The sequence below is a fragment of the Hypanus sabinus genome, chromosome 1, assembly GCF_030144855.1.
Source record: "Hypanus sabinus isolate sHypSab1 chromosome 1, sHypSab1.hap1, whole genome shotgun sequence".
Lineage (NCBI taxonomy): Eukaryota > Metazoa > Chordata > Chondrichthyes > Myliobatiformes > Dasyatidae > Hypanus > Hypanus sabinus.
Window position 1 is genome coordinate 126,720,506 of NC_082706.1, and position 19,629 is coordinate 126,740,134.

General features: G+C 40.4%; 1 protein-coding gene across 2 annotated transcripts in view; it reads right to left on the reverse strand.

The window, feature by feature from the left end:
* The window catches only part of lama1 (laminin, alpha 1), a 340,811-nt gene that overhangs the window by 202,858 nt on the left and 118,324 nt on the right, over window positions 1-19,629 (reverse strand). For both annotated transcript variants that reach the window (XM_059975999.1, XM_059976007.1), the window contains 7 exons: window positions 13,349-13,528; window positions 12,513-12,602; window positions 10,882-10,999; window positions 8,362-8,540; window positions 7,789-7,894; window positions 7,312-7,472; window positions 994-1,134 (listed from right to left, as the gene is read on the reverse strand). In XM_059975999.1, the coding sequence (XP_059831982.1) occupies window positions 994-1,134; window positions 7,312-7,472; window positions 7,789-7,894; window positions 8,362-8,540; window positions 10,882-10,999; window positions 12,513-12,602; window positions 13,349-13,528 (975 nt within the window). The remainder of the gene's footprint in view (window positions 1-993; window positions 1,135-7,311; window positions 7,473-7,788; window positions 7,895-8,361; window positions 8,541-10,881; window positions 11,000-12,512; window positions 12,603-13,348; window positions 13,529-19,629) is intronic.

Consider the following 19,629-nt stretch of genomic DNA (forward strand, 5'->3'; position numbering starts at 1 on the left):
GTAATAGACCCTTCAGTCAATCAAACTGAAATTTTTGTTCATCTGCACTCATTCCATTTGCCTGCATTAAGTACATCCTTCTCTGTCTATCTATTTAATTCTCTGTCTATTTTTCACCCAGAGAGTGGCGGATATGTGGAATGCTCTGCCCCAGAAGGCAGTGGAGGCCAAGTCTCTGGATGCATTCAAGAGAGAGTTAGATAGAGCTCTTATAGATAGCGGGGTCAAGGGATATGGGGAGAGGGCAGGAACGGGGTCCTGATTGTGTATGATCAGCCATGATCACAGTGAATGGTGGTGCTGGCTAGAAGGGCCAAATGGCCTACTCCTGCACCTACTGTCTATTGTCTATAAATGCCTGCCTAAATGTCTCTTAAACATAGTAAATTAACTCTGCGTAAAACTACTTAACCTTCCAAGCACCCTTTAAAACTCCTTCCTCTCATCTTGCCATCTTGCCCCTTCTTGCTCTTAACGGCCAGGAATTCAATTCATCTTGTGTTATTGACTTGCTTGGTATTTTTATTCTAGGTCTGAGAATGACTGAATGATCTTTATGTGAAATCTCAGTGCTCTGGGCAATGACTGAGAAAGCTGCAAGGCAATTTATAGACACAAAAGTGTCATAAAATAAATGTAATTTTCCTCCGTACAGTTTTCACAGTTTAAAAAGAGAGTTAATAGACTGTGTACCCTTACAAAACAAATTTGCAACACAGTCACTGACCACTAGAAGCACCAAACCATTGAAATAACTTCCACTGTAGCTTCAGCTTACTGATCCAGAAGAGCAATGTTTAAAACATCTTTAAATGAAGCAGACTTGAAGTACATCCAGCCCTATTTCACTGTCCTCCGCTACACAAACGAGGCTGGACTAATAAAGGTCTGTATTGTCATTTTTTCCCCAGCATCAATAAGAATACTTTCATATTTCAGTTCTACAAGGACAAATGTAAATGAATAAAGTTCAGTTAACCAATTAAAACTTACCTGGGTAACAGGCCAGGAAATACTTTCACAGACTCCAGACAGTCCAAAGCAGAAACATTCTGTACAGCCTTCTGGATTCCTTTCTTGCAAATTATAGAATCCTGACTTGCACTGGTCACAGTTCTCTCCCTCCACATTTCTCTGCAATTCAAAAATCCTTTTATTCTATGTCCGGGAATGATGATATGCGAAGAATGACTTATACAACACAAGCTTAAAATAATCAACATCAGTTCTGACTTCGACAATCAGCAGTGACAGAAGTTGCAAAGTCTCCCAATTTTTAAAACTCCAACCCTTTTGCAATGAAAGCAAGAATTTTCATTGCCACTTTAACTATTTGTCCCGCTTGGTGGTGCAATAATATCAGCGCCAGACTCCTGAGCGAAGGTTCCCGAGTTCGAGTCCGAGTCGGATTGAGTGTCAAGCTAGCAACTCAGCCTCGTAAAAATAAGGATAGCTTGCTACAGAAACACCGACATGACAGTGCCCCGATAACGCCACTGCTATGTTAAGGGCTATTCTTCTTTTTTAACTACTTGCTGGACCTGGCTGCTAGCTTTTTATGATTTACATGCTAGAAAGAATGCAGAAGAAATTTGCTAGGGTTATTTAAGGATGGAGAACCTTAATTACTTGGAGACAGTGGAGAAACTAGTGATGTTCAACTGGGGAAGTTCAAGACATCTGCATTCTCTTGGTGTCTCCAATGTAAGGAGATAAGATGGAGTTCCCTTTAGTGATGGATCAAGAATCAGGTGAGAGTGTGTGAAGCCAACTGGTAAATGGACCAAGAGCAGCTTTAAGCATTTCCAGGTTTCCCAAGGGCTCCAACATTTGTAAATCAAATCCTATGTATCACTGCCTGAGTGATAACTATTCAAACAAGCTTTTCTTTGGGCTGAAGGAGTACACTCACCATCTTCAAAAAGATGGATTGCTCATATTCCAGGTACAGATACACACAGTGGTCACTTTAGTAGGTACCTCCAGTACTTAACAAAGTATATGGTCATGGTCTTCTGCTGCTAGTTTGACATGTTGTGCGTTCAGAGATGCCCTTCTGCACACCACTGTTGTAATGCGTGGGTATGTGAGTTACTGCCACTTTCTTGTCAGCATGAACCGGTCAGCCATTCTCATCTGACCTCTCATTAACAAGGCATTTTTCCCATAGAACTGCTGCTCACTGGATTGGCTGATTAGATACTTGCATTAATGAACGAGTGTACAGATGTACCTAATAAAGTAGCCACTAAGTGTATAGCTCTGTTGCTGAGATTCTAATGTGGTTTCTTGGCTTAGGAAATTGTATGAACAAGTTGTGAATCCACAACCATTCTCTTCAGAAGGATGTGTACTTTAAGCTTACTGGCACTGTACCATCAGCAGTTACCCACCTAGTCACGCACCATTATATTACCGATCTTTCATCGTCATGGTGTCTAAAGCCTAGAACACACTTTCCCAGAATATAGTCCTGACCCTTCACTAGAAGCCTGCTGCGGTTAGGGAAGTGACTCAAGCCCAACTCCTCGCATGCAGTGGCGGGGCAGGAAACATATGTTCGCCTCTCCAGCATTGCCCACAAATGAACAGCTATGTGCCTCCACAAGTAAAGTCAAGCCCAAGAATGTGACGACGCTTTATGTGAGAGGGTGTTGCAGAACATAAGAATTTATTTTTGATATAGTAGTAGAAATGAAATGGAAGCAGGAGTCATTAACCTGCTCTACCATTGAGTTCTTGCAGAAGGGAAGAGAGACTCTAGGGATGGCAGATGTTAGAATCCGGAACAGCCATCTGCTGAGAGAACTCAGCAGGTTGAGCAGCAACTCAGGGGGAATGAACAAATTGTCAACATTTTGGTTCGAACTCCTTCATTGGGACTGGGAGTGGAGAGGAGTGATGGTCAGTATAAAGAGGAGGGGTGTGACAAGGAGCCCTCGGTGATTGGTGAACTAGGGTAGGGAGCAAGATGATTGGCAGGTGATGCCAGCTAGGAGTGGGGAGAGTGGTAGAATTGGGAGATGCTGCCATGTGGATTACAGATGGAGGCAGATGGAAGAGAAAAAAACGAAGAGACAGTTGGAGCAAAGTCAGAGCGAGGTAAGGTGAAGATTGTGGAGTCTGCTGCTCAAGGATCTTGTTCAATCCCAGTCGGTAGCTCTATCCTCAGCTCATTGATTCCATTATTACTGCAAAATTTATCACAACCAGTCATGAATATATTCAATGACTGAACACCCATAACCTCGTTGTGCAGACAATTCCAAAGATTCACAAACAACTGAGTGAAGAACTTCTTCATCTCTCAACCCAGAGCCAATATGCCCCTAAGTTCTAGACCAGTGGTTCCCAATGGGGGCATGGTTATATATCCTAAGGGGGCGTTAGGGGAAATAGAAGTCGGGGGCATTCAAGTTTCTTGAGGGGGTGGTAAGCAGCACCCTAACTTGAGTAACAAGACCTGACAGACTATTAGCAGAGCAGAAACTTCCAAAAACAAGGATGAGCACTGGAACACAAGAAGAAGCATAACTCTGCAGGCTGTGAGCATTCATCATCACAACACGTCTGATACTTGCCAACCTCATCCAAACTTAACAAACAAACAGAAATTATTGGGGATACATCGATTAGCAACCAGGGTGCCCAACAGTTCCCCTTGACGAGGTCATGCAACTTAACAGTTAGTAAGTCAAGTACACCCTCTCAACTTTCTCTACAATTCTGTGGAAAACAGGTCACATAATGATACAGCCCTGGCCGGAACCAAACGGTGAAATAGAGCCAATCGGTGAACCTGCCAACCCCAAGGATTCCTCTTGAAGTGTTCAAAGCAACCTCAAATAAATATGAATGGTCAAAAACTATCTTTGGGGATTATGAGATCTTACATGATTGGTTCATCACACTAACTGGAATAGTATAAAGGTAGACTGCCGAACACCAACTCTAGCCCAATTTACATTAAGATTCCAGTCTGAATCCTTGCCATGATCATCTTCATCTTCGCCTCGCCATTGCTTTGCGTACCGCTACATCGTTCCACCATGTCAACTCGCTGCCATCATCAACATCCAATAGGCACTCCCAGTTTGTGTTAAATTTTAGTTACATTTAAACCCATTAATGATGGATAAATATGTATGGTGCAAGCTCTAAGAGTCTGCAGCTGATGAAGCCCTGAATTCTAATTCTGCTGAGAAATAGAAACTACAGAAAGTGCATACAGAAAATGTTATGCACCTGGTGAATGGTTTTATTCCATTCCTGTCAGATCAACAACACCCTATGTGTCTTATTTGTAATACTGTACTGTCTAATGAAGTCTGAAACCATCAAGATTGCAGGAATATTTCCATAAAAGACATTCTGAAAAGGCTACTAATGGTATTACTCAGTTCCAGAAGATGAAATAAATACGAAAAACATTGCACATGTGAGTCATTTGCCAAGAAAGCAAAAAATGACCTTAATAGTGGTTTCAAGGCTTCTTACAACATTTCCAAAATGATAGCAAAGTGTGGAAAACTCTGACAATTGGTGAAAGATTAATAATGCCTGTGCTCATCACTCAAAATGGATTCTAGTATTTTTAAATCAATTCCTCTGAGTGGTAACTCCATAGAGAAATGGAGTGAAGATGAAATGTATTGACGAAATGAGTGAAGAGATTGAGTATGCACTGAGCTACAAAAAGCAGAATTTGGGATACAACTGGATAAGTCAATTGTCTGAAACAGTGAGGCATTGATAATTGTGTATGTATGGCTTATCAAAAATGAAAGAGTTTATGAAGAGATTCTCTTTTTTAAAAAGTTAAAAAGAAATATCAACAGTGAAGCAATCTATGACAAGCTCAAAATGTATATTGAGGATAGAAATATTCCAATTAGGAACATGATTTCTTGTACAACAGATGAACACCATATACAACAGGTCACCGTGCTGGTTTAGTGGCATTTATGATAAAAGAAATCCCAAGTCTGTTTGAATCGATTGTGTAATTCATCATCAACATCTCTCAGCCAAAAACCTCAGCCAGCAAATTTTTTCGAGCATGACTGTTATAATGTCTGCTCTCATCAAAATTAAAGCACATCCATTAAATAGCAGAATATTTTGCCAGTTATGCCAAAATAATGATAGAACATAGAAAATATTCAGCACAATACAGGCCCTTCGACCCACAAAGCTGTGCCGAACATGTCCCTACCTTAGAACTACCCTGGCTTTACCCATAGCCCTCTGTTTTTCTAAGCTCCATGCAGCCATCCAGGAGTCTCTTAAAAGACCCTATCGTTTCTGCCTCCACCGACGCCGCCAGCAGCCCATTCCACACACTCACTGCTTCCTGCGTAAAAACTTACCCCTGACATCTCCTCTGTACCTACTTCCAAGCACCTTAAAACTGTACCCTCTCGTGCTAGCCATTTCAGCCCTGGGGAAAAGCCTTTGACTATCCACATGATCAATGCCTCTCATCTTATACACCTCTATCAGATCACCTCTCATCCTTCATTGCTCCAAGGAGAAAAGGCCGAGTTCACTCAACCTATTCTCATAAGGCACATTCCCCAATCCAGGCAACATCCTTCTAAATCTCCTCTGCACCCTTTCTATGGTTTCCACGTCCTTCCTATAGTGAGGTGACCAGAACTGAGCACAGTACTCCAAGTGGGGTCTGACCAGGCTCCTATATAGCTGTAACATTACCTCTTGGCTTTTGAACTCACTCCCATGATTGATGAAGGCCAACACACCGTATGCCTTCTCAACCACAGAGTCAACCTGCGTAGCAGCTTTGAGTGTCCTATGGACTCGGACCCCAAGATCCCTCTGATCCTCCACACTGCCAAGAACCTTACCATTAATGCTATATTCTTTCTTTATCAATTTTTTATTACATTTCAAATAGATAAATATAGCTATGATAGTGATACAAAGAGATCAGGATTACATGAATAACTGTTAACGTATACATAAACAGACACCTAGTAACACGTGTAATTTAAGCCTCCCAATCTCTTAGTAACTAAACATGAAAAAGATTCAAAGAAAAAAGATTATTACTAGAAAAAATAAACCCCTAAACTAGCAAAAAAAAATTAAAAACAAAACAAAAGCTGGGCTGCCATGTTTCATCAGTTAAAAATCAGCATTTGTCATTAACTCCAGTCCTCTATACACAAACAAAAAGTTATTGAGAAGGATTTGGAAAAGGTCAGCTTACATCATATGAAAATGTTGAATAAGTGGTCTCCAATTTTCTTCAAATTTAACCCAAGGGTCGATAGTGCCACTCCTAATTTTTTCCAAATTTAAGCATGTTATAGTTTGGGAAAACCGTTGAAATGTTATAGGGGGATTAGAATCTTTCCATTTAAATAAAATGGATCTTCTGGCTATTAATGTAACAAATGCAATCGAACGGCAAGCTGAAGAGGATAATTGACTAGAGTCCATCACTGGTAACCCAAAAATTGCAGTAAATGGATGGGGCTGTAAGTCAATACGCAGAACTGCTGAAATAATATCAAAAATATCTTTCCAATATTTTTCCAAAAGAGGACAAGACCAAGACATATGTGTCAAAGAAGCTACCTCAGACTTACATCTGCAGTCACTGAAGTGCCAAACTGCTCTTCATTGCACTTCCATCCTCCTACCTTGTTGAAAGAGGATTCAGTGCAGTGAACCACATCCTCACAAAAAACAGAAACCGCTTGAACATAGGTTCAAGTTGTGCAGCAAAAGCCTTACATTCCCAGACATAATAAATATTTCGACTCTTGCTGAAAACTATCAAGCTCAAGGATCACATAGATATTGAAGCTGCAATATGGTGCACAGGTACTGTGTAAGCTGAGCTTAAAGACAAATAAAATTTTAAGGCATACCTATTTTTCTCATATTAGCATAAGGTAGAAATATTTTTATACTATAGGGTCATCGGAAAGTATATTGTGCCTCAGATGGGCGTTGGCAAGTATGAAAGTACTTTGGAGGGGGTGTTGGACTAAGAAAGGTTGGGAAACACTGTTTTAACCATAAACACAGAAGGTTCTGCAGATGCTGGAGATCCAATGCAACACAAACAAAATGCTGGGAAAACTCAGGAGGTCAGGCAGCATCTAGCAAAGTGAATAAACAGTCAACGCTTTGGGCCGAGGCCTTTCATCAGGACTGAGTTCCTCCAGCATCTTGTGTGCGTTGTTCAAAAAATTAACCTTTACTCTGTTACATACAGCCATAACTATTGCTTAGAGAATATATAAAATGGAGATACACCATCACATAGCATCTACCAACCTTGCATTGGCATGGTTCAGCACAAGGGTCATCGTTGATGCTGCCCACAACACTACAGTTACAGCGCATGCAATTGGGGAAGCCTTTATACCCCAACGCACAACGGTTGCACATCCTCCCAGCATAACCAGCTCGGCAATGGCATTGACCAGGGTAAAGACCTAATACACAAATGAGAAAGCAAATCAATGGCAAGTTATGAGGAAGCCACATGAAAATCAAGTGAACTAGACTGCTTCGAAATTTAAGCAGTAGTGGGAGAACATGAGGGACTGTCTCAGAAAGGTAGAACATCCCACAGAGCAACAGCATTGATATTTCGGTGACTGGGCCTTTGATTGTTATGAAAACAGACAAACTACATTTCATTTTCCAGTTATGTACTCTGTCGCACAGCATTAATCCATTGGCCCTTAAAGTCTATAGGTACTCATGTTAACCAGGTTAAGAAGCCACGTGTTATGAAATCAACTTTACCTTGCTCTGTGACTGCTTGATTATCATCCTTCATACAAGTGGTATTCAGGGACCCAGTTGGGTCACAGTCACATGGCAAACAGGGATCAGGGCTAAGAGGAGACACCTAGAAACATAACATTATAAGCAAATTAAAGCAAATTAAACTCCATCACTTTTTACATCTTCACTTCATTTTCAAGATATAAATACCATCCCAATAGTAAAAATGCCTATATGAAGTAATGTCATTGCATTATCACATATGACAAGACTGGAACAGAAGGGTAGTTGGCCCAGTGATAGTTCATGATGGAAACTGGGCTAAAGCTATGGGACTCACTGTGTTTCTGCGAGCGAGGGAGCTGGGGATTTGATATTATTGTCACTGATTTTTTGTGAGGAAAGGGGTGGGGCGTTTTGGAGTTTGCAAATTTTGTCTCCTTTTTGTATTTTGTGTTGGGGAATGGCTTTTCTTCTCAAAAACTCCCATTTTTTTTGTAGGTCACGGCTATCTGGAGATGGCGAACATCAGAAATGCATTGTACATGCATACTTAGATGATAAAATGAACCTTTGAACATAAAGAGTTACCTTGTAAGGTCGGTAGAAGCCATCAATGCAGGTCTCACAGTTGATGCCCGCAGTGTTATTTGAGCAATTAACACACACGCCTCCACCAATAAACTGTCCTGCTATGTTCAAACTCAGGTTGCGATCAGCCACACTTTGGTCATAGTAACAATCTTCTGTTTTGCCATGGCAATTGCACTCTAGTTAACAAAGAAATGAATACAACTGTGACGGATGTCTTCAGAGTCATACTCAAATTGCATACTAGGGTTAAGTTAAAAATATGTAACAGAAACATAATTGACTCAAATAGGAAATATGACAGAGGAGCTTCAACAACATTGACATGGAATCACAGAACATGGAAGAAGGTCATTCAACTCATCTGGCCTGCGTCCGATCCCTGGAAGAAACATCCATTAACCTCACATCCTCATGCTTTTCTCAAAGAATGACCTATACCTAACACTAGAGGAAAATAATTTTAACAAAGTCAAAGGTCTCACTCTAAGTAAGAACTGGAATTCAATTGTAAACAAGGTGGGAGAGCGTAAACCTGATTGAATGAGGACTAACCAATGAGGAAGGTGGATTACAGGGGTATAAATACCACCAGTCTGGACATGCCCAGGCATCATCCCTGACGAAGATGGCAGAGTTTGTCATTGAAACATTGGGTTATAATTGCTGCCTTTAACCAGCTAGAAGCCCCGAGAAAAGGTTATTCATCTACAGAAATTGCCCATCATGGCAAGTTTCACTTCAGATTTGAGTCTGAAATTCACAGCATAATTAATTTTTAGTTATGTTTCCAACAGAGCAGCTTTGTTTTTTTTTAATAAACACAGAGTGGTAGGTGGTGGGTGCTTGGAATACACGAACAGTGCTGGTGGTAGAAGCTGGTATAATAGGACATTTAAGGGTTTCCCCCTCTCAGTCCTGAAGAAGTGACTCAGTCCAAGATGTCAACTGTTTGTTTCTCTGCATAGGTACTGTCTGGCCTGCTGAGTTTCTCCAGCTTTTTGTGCTTGTTCCTCTGCATTTCCAACTCCTGCAGAATCTCTAGTGTTTAGGAGATAAGCACTTGAATATAAGAAAAATGGAAGCTTATGGGCTGTGTAGAAGGGAAAAGTTAGATTGATCATGGGAGTACATTTGTGTACGATCTGCACAACATCACAGGCTGTACTGGTTTATGATAATTTGTGGATCATTGCATCTCATTGCAATTTGTTCATTCAAAAGAATAAAAATATACCTGACCTTCCCTCCTCATCCCAACAAGCCAATTCCCTCTGGTTACTGACCCTTTTCATTTTAATTCATTCATTCATTTTGCAAAGTCTGGGTGTTAGTGGTAAGACCAGAATTTGATTGCCCAGCCCTCAATACACTTGAGCAACTTTCTTGAATTCTGTTCGGGTTGCCAATGGAAATAATCTTTCTGATGGAGTGGAAATTCCTTCCAATTTCCACTTCATCAGAACCCAAGTCAGGATAGCTGCTTTTAATTATTAATTTTGCCCATGCAACATTAGTCTTGGTTCATGGTCTTTGAACCTTCATACAGTATTCTTCATGCCCTTTATTCCAAGCCTCTTAAATTAAACTTAAACTGTCCATCTGAAATAAAAACAAAAATGCTTGAAATAATCACTCGGTCATCAACCGGAAATCTTAATTCCCCATGAATGATGCCTGACCTGCTGAGTATTTACAGCATTTGCTGCTTTTACTTTGAATGCTTGGTGCTCATTCTAAATTATTGCTCTTGCTCAAAACAGCGTACCGACTCTATCCCTTTCTGATCTCCCAAATAATTTTGACTTCTATCCTACAGTATGATCCCTGAGAACTAAGGCCCAAGGCTCACCTGATATTAGGTCTATTTCAGTAAGTGAAAGAACTGCTGATTTCAACTGGCAGCTAATTGAAGATTTGGTTTATAAGATGTTATTGGAAAGTCAGAGAAGAGTGACTGCAGGTTTGCATGCCAATGGAAAAAGGGGATGGGGAAATGGTTCTGTCAGTTTAATAGGAAGAGGCAGGATCTCAATCAGAGGATGGTTTTTGCACATTTTCTTCTCACAGCTCCACGTTCCTGAAGCAAATTGTCCTCAATTCTGAAGGACTGCTTAGAAGGAAGAAGTAAGAAAAGAAGAAAGTGAGGGAGAAGAAGGGGACAGTAAAGGTAAAGGAGAAGAGGAAGCAGGAGAAGAAAAAGGAAAAGAAGATGGTGTAAGTTATGAAAAGAAGGTAAAGGAGAAGTAGAAGGTAAGGCTGTGGGAGAAAACAAGGTGAAGGAGGAGAAAAAGCTGACAGAGTTATTTCTCAAACTGGAAATATTCTGAAAATCTTCAAAAAGGATGCAAAGCCTGTGCCTTGCCTGAAGAACCCAATATGGGGACAGCAAAGTTCATTTCTGCATTGAAAGCTTGCTCCTTCCACACCTTTAAGAAGTAGTCTGGTACCTGATGACTGGATGCTGTGCAGCTGAACTTCCTGACCCTCCATAAACACAGCCAAAAGTTATTAACTTACTTTCACACGTGTTGCCCGAGGCAAAGGTTCCAGACCGCCAGGGTTTCTGATGGTAACCTGGGCAACACTGACTGCAGCTCTCCCCACAGGTGTTGTGTTCACACTGACATTGTAGTCTCTAAAACAAAAAGACACTATTTAAAAATCCATTAAAATTATCATTCCGGGTCATTTAATTTTCAGCATTTATTGCTTATGGCAGGATGAGCAATTCAGACATCAATCGAAGAGTTGTTGATTATGCAGCAATTTTTGACCCTTCATCAGGCACCATTTACTTTTCAGCTCTGAAGCTAAGTCTGATTCCAGTAACCCAAATGCAGTAATTTCATTCCAATCAACAGGCGTCAAACTTCAGCTGCATATACATCAACTAATCAACGACGCTTGACTTGACCATGGTTGGGGCCAGCACATGTTTCTACTTTGCCTGTCTCAGGGTGATATGGTGGATAAATAAATCCACATTCACCTTATGTTTATTCAGGCTAGAAGGGAAAACTAAAGTGGTCATTTCATGCAAGAGGAGATACAATGGAATAGGGCAAAGATTAAATATCACTTCTGTGGCTAACTTCAGAGAAAATTAGATTCTAAAAATGATTCAAACATTCACTATTTAAAAGCAGCTCTGAATATGTGTATGCATTTTTTTTAATGATCTGATTTGGACCTTTGAGAGGTTTCTTCAATTCTCAAATTTCACATTACAGCATGTGGTGAGAGTTAGCACTGCTAAATCTATTCCAGGTTGAGAAGAATTTCTGGAGACGAGGGAAGTTGTTTCATTGTTTCATTCCCTCAGCATTGCAATACTAACAAAAATTTTATTATTCTTGGGCAAGTGCTAGATAGCTTCCTCTATTAAAGGAGTTTCTAAATATATTTTATCAGTCAAGAGTTGTGCTATTTTACATCATAATTGTGACCAATAACTTGAGATAACAGCTCTGAACAACATTTAGTCTCTACAATAGAACATTTAGAACAACCGAGCTTCTGACTAAATTCGGCTCCTACTAATTACAATCTTGTATCAATATCTATAATCAAAATTTCAGTCTTTATAGGTGAAAATCGTTCAGTCTTCACAGCCTTAAAGAGTGCTGATTCCTTCGGTAGAAAATAAAAGATGGAGCTAATCGCTTATGTTAATATCTTTAATTATATGAGATGTTTTTCCTGAATATTTTGTTTATTTTGTGGTGATGGTAAAAAAAAAGTCGTTTTTGGGTATTATTGATCTGAATAGCTTGATGTAGGACAATCAATAACAAGGTATAATGATTTGCTAATGTTTACTTTGGATTTAATTAGCACCCCAGGTACTTGAAACACATTAACCCAAGTACGACAATTTACATTAACATATTAAGAGCTTTTTGAGGGGGGGCGGCGGGGTGGGGGGGGAGAGACAGCTCAAATAATCAATAATGTAGCTAACATTTCAAAGATCGGGATAGTTATAAATTTAAAGCAAGGATTAAGAAAGCAGATTTTAAAAGATACAAATTGGTACAAAATGATACAAATTGGACACGAATATCATCAAAACTGTAAGCTGTGGCCATTTGCAACCTTATCATGCAACAGATAGACCAATATTCTTATGAGGATAATCTAATACAAACCATTAGCTTTGCATCCCATGGGCAGCTGCTAGCATGGCCGTAACAGATACACATGCCTCCAACTGAGATGTCCTTGATGGAGTAGTAATACTATGCAAAAAAAATAAACCAAGCATTAATTGAAACCTGCTGGTGTTCAGGAGAACTCACCCCATGGAATTCCTGAATTGACAGAATATGCAAACATCAGATTTACATTACACAAAGGAGCCAGTTGAAAATTAATTCAGGAAAAAAGAGCAAGGGTAAGAAAGTCTCTATATTTTAGCCAACTTACACTCTCATGACATTTGTTGCTAGTTTGCAACAGATTCCCTTATGTATAAAGATAAAGACCATTCAGCCAACCCCACAGAGCAATCCCATCACTCTACTCAAACTTTCTGTACTTAATATCCCTATTTTTCTGTCAACACATTTCTTTTTCAACCACTCAATGGTCACACAATTGCCAATTTACAAAAGCCAAACAACCCAACCCTGACTTTTTAGTTTGAGTGAAGAAACCAGAACACCCTCAGGAACCCTAAATGGTCACAAGGAGAACATGCAAACTTCACACTAACAGCACAGGAGGTCAAAATTGAACTCAGATTACTAATCTTTTGAGAGGCAGCAGCACCACGGTGTACCCTGGCATCAAAATAAAATTGTACAAATACAATCATTTTGTTTTAACAATTTCTAAGAAAGGATATTTTGAAAACACTTAGATAAAACAAAAACCTCTGTGCAGAGCTATAAAAAATGCATCTCTTTATACACAGGCTGAAACATTTCACTGTCAACAGTAGTCAAAATGCCAAAAGTGGACTTGCTGGTTCCATTTTCCTTACCCTACGGGTAACAATTGGGTCAACTTCCCTTGGGTCATGATATCCAAGAGTCATGAGGTCAGCATTGAGTGTCCTGATGCGCTGGAGGAGGAGGCGAATATAGCGAGCCGAGGTAAACTCCAACAGAGTTGGGGAAGGGTCATCAGCACTGGGCCTGCCATTGATCAAGGAGGTGTGAATCTTCACAGGGAGAAAACAGTATTGTGAGTGACAGATTACAAACATTTCCCATAAACATGCTTTTGAAATCTCTCTGGATTTATTAAAACATCTTAAATGGTCACTTTCACTTCACCGCAATAGAACCCATCCACTAGATCAGCACCCCAATGCAGCTTATGAAACATTACCATTTACATTAATCTTATTCTTCAAGTCTATGCACAATAGGAGAGGAAAACTTGGAAAAGTAAGGGGTTTAATGCTCCCCCAAATTTACTGCCTGACTCCTCCTGTTTTCCAGGAAGTAGATGTGTTTATCATTCAGAAACTGCAGATGAACATAGATTTAGAACAGACATGAGGAGGAACTTCTTTAGCCAGAGGGTGGTGAATCTGTGGAATTTGTTGCCCCAGATGGTTGGAGGCCAGGTCACTGGGTGTATTTAAAGCAGAGGTTGATAAGTTCATGATTAGTCAGGGTATGAAAGGTTATGGGGAGAAGGCAGGAGGATAGGGTTGGGAGGGAAATGGATCAGCTTTGATGAAATGGTAAAGCAGACTTCATGAACCACCAAATGACCACTGCATAGTTCCCCAAAATAACCTGATATATGTCTTCTGCCCTGGACCTCATTATCAGACTTGCTGTGAACATAAGGTGCAGAGTCTACACTAGACACCACCAGATGAATAAATACCTTTAACTCCACTTCTAATCTTACTTATGCAACATCATTTCAATTTAAATCTATGATGGATTTTCCATTTTCCGCTGTGACTTCCATAAGCAAGATTCTTTTTTAACCTCCCCCAGTAGCCATGTCTTTCGTTCCATTTCCCTCAAGGATCTGTGAAGAAAGGTTTAGCATGGTTTTCCTCCTTAACTGCACAACACACCCCACTTCAGAGGACACAATTCCAATGTCTTGCATTTTTCCTAGTCTCAATGTCCCCAGTTCTCCCCAAGATATTTGTTATTATCTTGCGGAATTGTGTTAACCGTAAGCAATTTTAGACTGAATTTTCTGGAATAAACCGGCCAAACTGCAATAAACCCAAAGGAGAGAAACATTTTCCAATCCTTTATTTATGTAATCTAATAATCTGTTGATTGATCTCAGCCAGAAGTGAAACCAGCAAAGCTACAACTGGCCTCAGGACACTTTGGACTAAGGATAGAGGTAGGGTGGAATACCAGCAAGGACTCAGCAGCTTCCATGGTCAGTTGTGCTGATGGAAAAATTTATGTGGTTCACCATTTACATTCACGTTGAATAGCTTCTGGCAAAGACCGAGTATCACAGGGTATTTGTGGCACACTGAAGTACCACAGAATTTATCGGTTATTGTCACAAGAGAAAGAATAACAATTGGAGGACAGGAAATAACTCCCACCTGCCTGTGGGCTACAGTCATTACAAAATCATTAATCCTCAGAATGGGTAGAAGCAAGAAAGGATTTCCACATATTCTTCAATACTTTGTAAACACTGTCTGAAAAATAATAATCATTAAAGTGGAACATGTTTCAATTAACTTCAACACCAGAAGGTGAAATCACTTTGGTTTATAAATGGAAAATTAGATCAGACTTAACAATATAGGGAGGCAGAAACTGTACATCGGACAAGGGAATTCAGTTTAACTGCTCAATGTAAGTTTTATACTCTTTGTTTGCAAGATTCCAATTTTTCTCCAGAGGATTTGATGTCAGTGAATGGCCAGGTTTCAAGAGCCGGTGGGACAGGATGTGATGAGACGCTAAGGGCAGGTGGAATTTCATCATGGAGCCTAAGTTATGGTGCTCACATTGTCCCTTTGTTAGAGAGCGGTACAACTTCACTTAATAACTAATCTCCAGGATAATCAATGGCTCAAAATCTATGTAGATGCCCTTAAAAGTTGGTGAGTTCACATCTAAGGATCTTTAATGTGAGGAAACGTGACACATTTCTTTTTGAATCCCAGGTTAAAATAATTAGAAAGGTACCAGAAGCAGAGGTATGATGGGATTGGGAGAATCAAGTACACAGACTGGGAACTTTGGTAGCACAGCAGCTAGCGTGATGCTATTACATCTCAGGGCATCAGAGCTCGTATTTCAATTCTCACATGATCTTTAAGGAATCTGTATGTACTCCAAGTGGAATGAATAGGTTTTTTCCAAGTGCTCCAGTTTCCTTCAACAGTCCAAAGATATAGCAGTTAAAATGTTAATTGGTCATTATAAATTGTCCCATGATCATGGGGTATTGAGTGCATAGAACAAAGAATCTCGGAATACAGGTCCATAATTCATTGAATGTGGTGGCACAGGTAGATATGGTCCTAAAGAAAGCTTTTAGTACACTGGCCTTCATAAAACAAAGTATTGAGTATTGGAGATTGGAAGTTGTGTTTAAGTACAATAATAACTACAATACAGTGCTGAGGCCTAATTTGGAGGATTGTGTGCAGTGTTGGTCATCTACCTACAAGAAACATGCAAATACAGTTGAAAGAACATGAGGACATTTAAAATGATATTGCTGTGTCTGGAGGACCTAAGTTATAAGATTGCAAAGGTTAGGATTTTATTCCTTGGAATGTAAAAGACTGAGGAGATATGATACAAAATTGTGTGGAGTATAGATAGAGTAAAAATGCAAAGCTTTTTCCAAGCAACACATACAAAATTCTGGAGGAACTCATCAGGCCAGGCAGCATCTATGGAAAAAAGTACAGCCGATGTTTCAGGCCGAGACCCTTCGACAGGACTCGGGCTTTTTCCACTGAGGTTGGGTGGGAAAACAACCAGGGGTCATGGGTTATGGGCGAAAAGTGAAAAGTTTAAGGGGAACATAAAGGGAAATTTCTTCACTCAGAGAGTCTTCAGTGTGGAACAAGCTGCCAGTTCAAGTGGTGCATGCAAGGTCAATTTCAATGTTTGAGAGAAGTTTGGAGAGGTACTTGGATGGCAAGGGTATGGAGGGAATTGGTTCTGGAGCAGCTCAATGGGAGTAGGAAGTTTAAATTTGTTCGGCATGCACTAGCTAGGCTGAAGGGCCTGGTTCTGTATTATACTTTTCTATGACTCTAAGTTAAGGTTAAGTGTGTAGTTGGACAGTGTGACTTGAAGGGTCAGAAGGGCCCACTCTGCACTGTTTCTCAACCAATCAGACAGGCAACTAGACAGCTAGATTTTTTTAAAAGTTAGTGCACAAATGCTAATGGAATGTTGTCCATGACTTAAAGTATTTGGATTACATGCCACAGGAATTAAAGGTTTAAATTATAAGAAAATCAAGATACATAATTTTGTTGTGTAAATCTCAAATAAGGGCATCACTTAGGACACATACAGGAGTTTGCTTTCGTTTAGTGACATGGACTTGCATTGTATCTTCCAATATAGACACAACATTAGAATAAAGGGATATATCTTTTAAGCTGAGGTGAGAAGGAATTTCTTCAATCAGAGACTAGTGAATCTGTGGAATTTGTTGCTACAGACCACAGAGCTTAGGAATGATGGCATTAAATGGTGACTCCTTTCCTTGCATTTTCATACACAGCTCTATTTCCATCTTTAGTATCTTTATTTTTCCCTTTCAAGATTCTTTTGAAGACCCTGACCTGGAGTTACACTCTGAATTTGATTCTTTGCAGGAATGGAACCCGCTCTCAGGGCCTCACGACTGGCCGCTTTTCGATATCCCCAGGATGCGGCCTGGAAGGCTTGCGTGCCTTCAGGGTGCCAGATTTCTGTGGCTCTGGAGGCTGACTAATTCAAGGCCGGTGCCGCTGACTGATGCGTCACAGGAGAACGAGGAAGATCGGACGCACCGGCTTGCTGTTGGCTGTGTGCCCAGAGCTCGGAAAAAGCAATGTGACAGACTTTTAACATCATAAATCAGTGAGCTGTGTGTTATGTCTCCCTTGTCACTGTGAAATGGGGTTGCCTCTTTTTCCCTTATTAGGGAGAGAGAGAGCCTGTGGTATGTCAAATTACCGGGTGAATGGGTGATCTTTGGGTACTGCAAGTCTGTATCTTTACTGATGCTTTGCTGCACAGTTGAGTGCTCGGTGGAGTTCACCGATGCTTTTTTACTGGTGGGGGGGTGGGTTCATCGCCTTGTTACTGCTTGTGTGTGGGTGGGTGGAGCTGGGGAGGGACTTTGGGGTTCTAACATTTAACTACCATTCATTCTTGGGGCACTCCTGGTTTTGTGGATGTTTGCAAAGAAAAGGAGCTTCAGGATATATATTGTATACATTCCTCTGACATTAAATGTACCTATTGAGACAGCTGCCGAGAGAAAGTCACTAAATGTATCTAAAACATAAATTGGTAAGTTCTGGTTTGGTAAGGAGTGCAGAGGTAACAGAGAGAAGATGGGAGAACTGGATGAAAAGAAAATCAGCCATTATTGAATGGTAGAGCAGACTCAATGGACTGAATGGTCTCATTCTGCTTCTGTATCTTATGGAAATAGTTAACCTGCATATCAGCAAATTATTTCTGTATACACTACAGTTTGAAGTCCTTGAAGTCTAAAGCATTGGCGGTCATGCTGGCTGAAGTTGATCTTTACAGTTTTATCCCACTTCCCAGCTCACTGCCAACTGAATTACATTTTCAATGTTTCAAGTGCACATGCACTTTCTTTTTTAGTTTATTGAGGGTTTCTGCCCTATTCCCCTAGTCTTTCGGTTTCTGAAGCTGTTCATAACACAAGCTCATTGGTTTGATTTCAGCTCAGGATGTCATTAACAGATCTCTGCAGAGGATGTAGCACATGGCACATGCCCCACTGGTTTTGGAGCCCCAGGGCTAGAGCACGGAAAATTCTGGAGTTTCTCCTTCTGATTGCTATCCATATCTTTTCTGGAAGAGAACCAAGCAACTTCAAATAAAAAAAATGGGAGTGGCACAGGGGGTTACTTGGGAATTTTTACAGATCTCCAGCTACAATGTTGGTGAAACCTGGAAGGAAACATTTTCCACATGGAGAAAACGTTCAAAGTAGGTTGTGAGAATACCTCAGAATTCTTATCAGGATGATTATTTTTGTGTGTTCAAGAATCAAGCACAAACTGACTGAGAGTGAGGTAAATGAGAGGTGACGTGTTTTGGAAAGTCAAACCAGCGTAGTTCTCTTACTATGAATGGTTCAGCACTAAGGAGTGGAATGGAACAGAGGGACCTAGGGATTCATATGCATTGTGGTGAATCACGCATTTAGCATGATGATCTTCATCAGTCAGGGCACTGGGGTTGGGAGTTCAGACATCATGTTACAGCACTACAGCTTTGATCAGCCTATTACAGGAAAGACATGCTTAAGTTGGTACCAGTGCAGAAGAGGTTTGAGGATCTTGCCGAGACTAAAGGACCTGACTTATAGGGAAAGGTTGGCCAGACTTGGTCTTCATTCCTTGAAATATAGGAGAATGAAGGGTGACCTTACAGAAATGTTTAAAATCATAAGCATAATAAAATGGATGGCAACTCTCCTTTTGCCAGAGCAGGGGAGTCCAAAGCTAGGGGCCATAGGTCTAGGGTTGAGAGGGAAATGATATGAAAGACCTCTAGGCAGCTTTTTGTTAAGTATATTAAATAAAGTGCCAGAAGAAATTATTGAGGCAGGTACAGTAGTATCATGTAAAAGACACTTGGATGGTTACATGAAGTGGCAGGGGTTACAGGGATCTGAGGCAAGCCCAGGAAATTAGCACCAGCTGAATGGCATTGAATTGTGGGATCAAATGGCTTGATCTGTGCTGTTTTGCTCAATTGTTGTAAACTGGAAGCCTATGGGTTAAAAACTGGGGTGGGCATGGAGAATAGCTCTTCGAGACTGAGCCAAATTTCTACAAACCTAGAGCACACACCTTCAAGTAAATTACATAAATGCACCACACACAGGTATAACTGGTGTATGAAAGGTTTCATTATTTAGAATTTTTACAGTATTACTAAATTGTGTGAAGAAGGCAACATTAAAGATCCCCACAAACTGGGCTATTGACATCTTGTCACAGCTACCATATAAAGCATGAGGTCCCACACCACAGGTTCAAGAACAGCGACATAAATGACGCTGGCAATTTACCATGTTTAAACGAACCAGACAGAA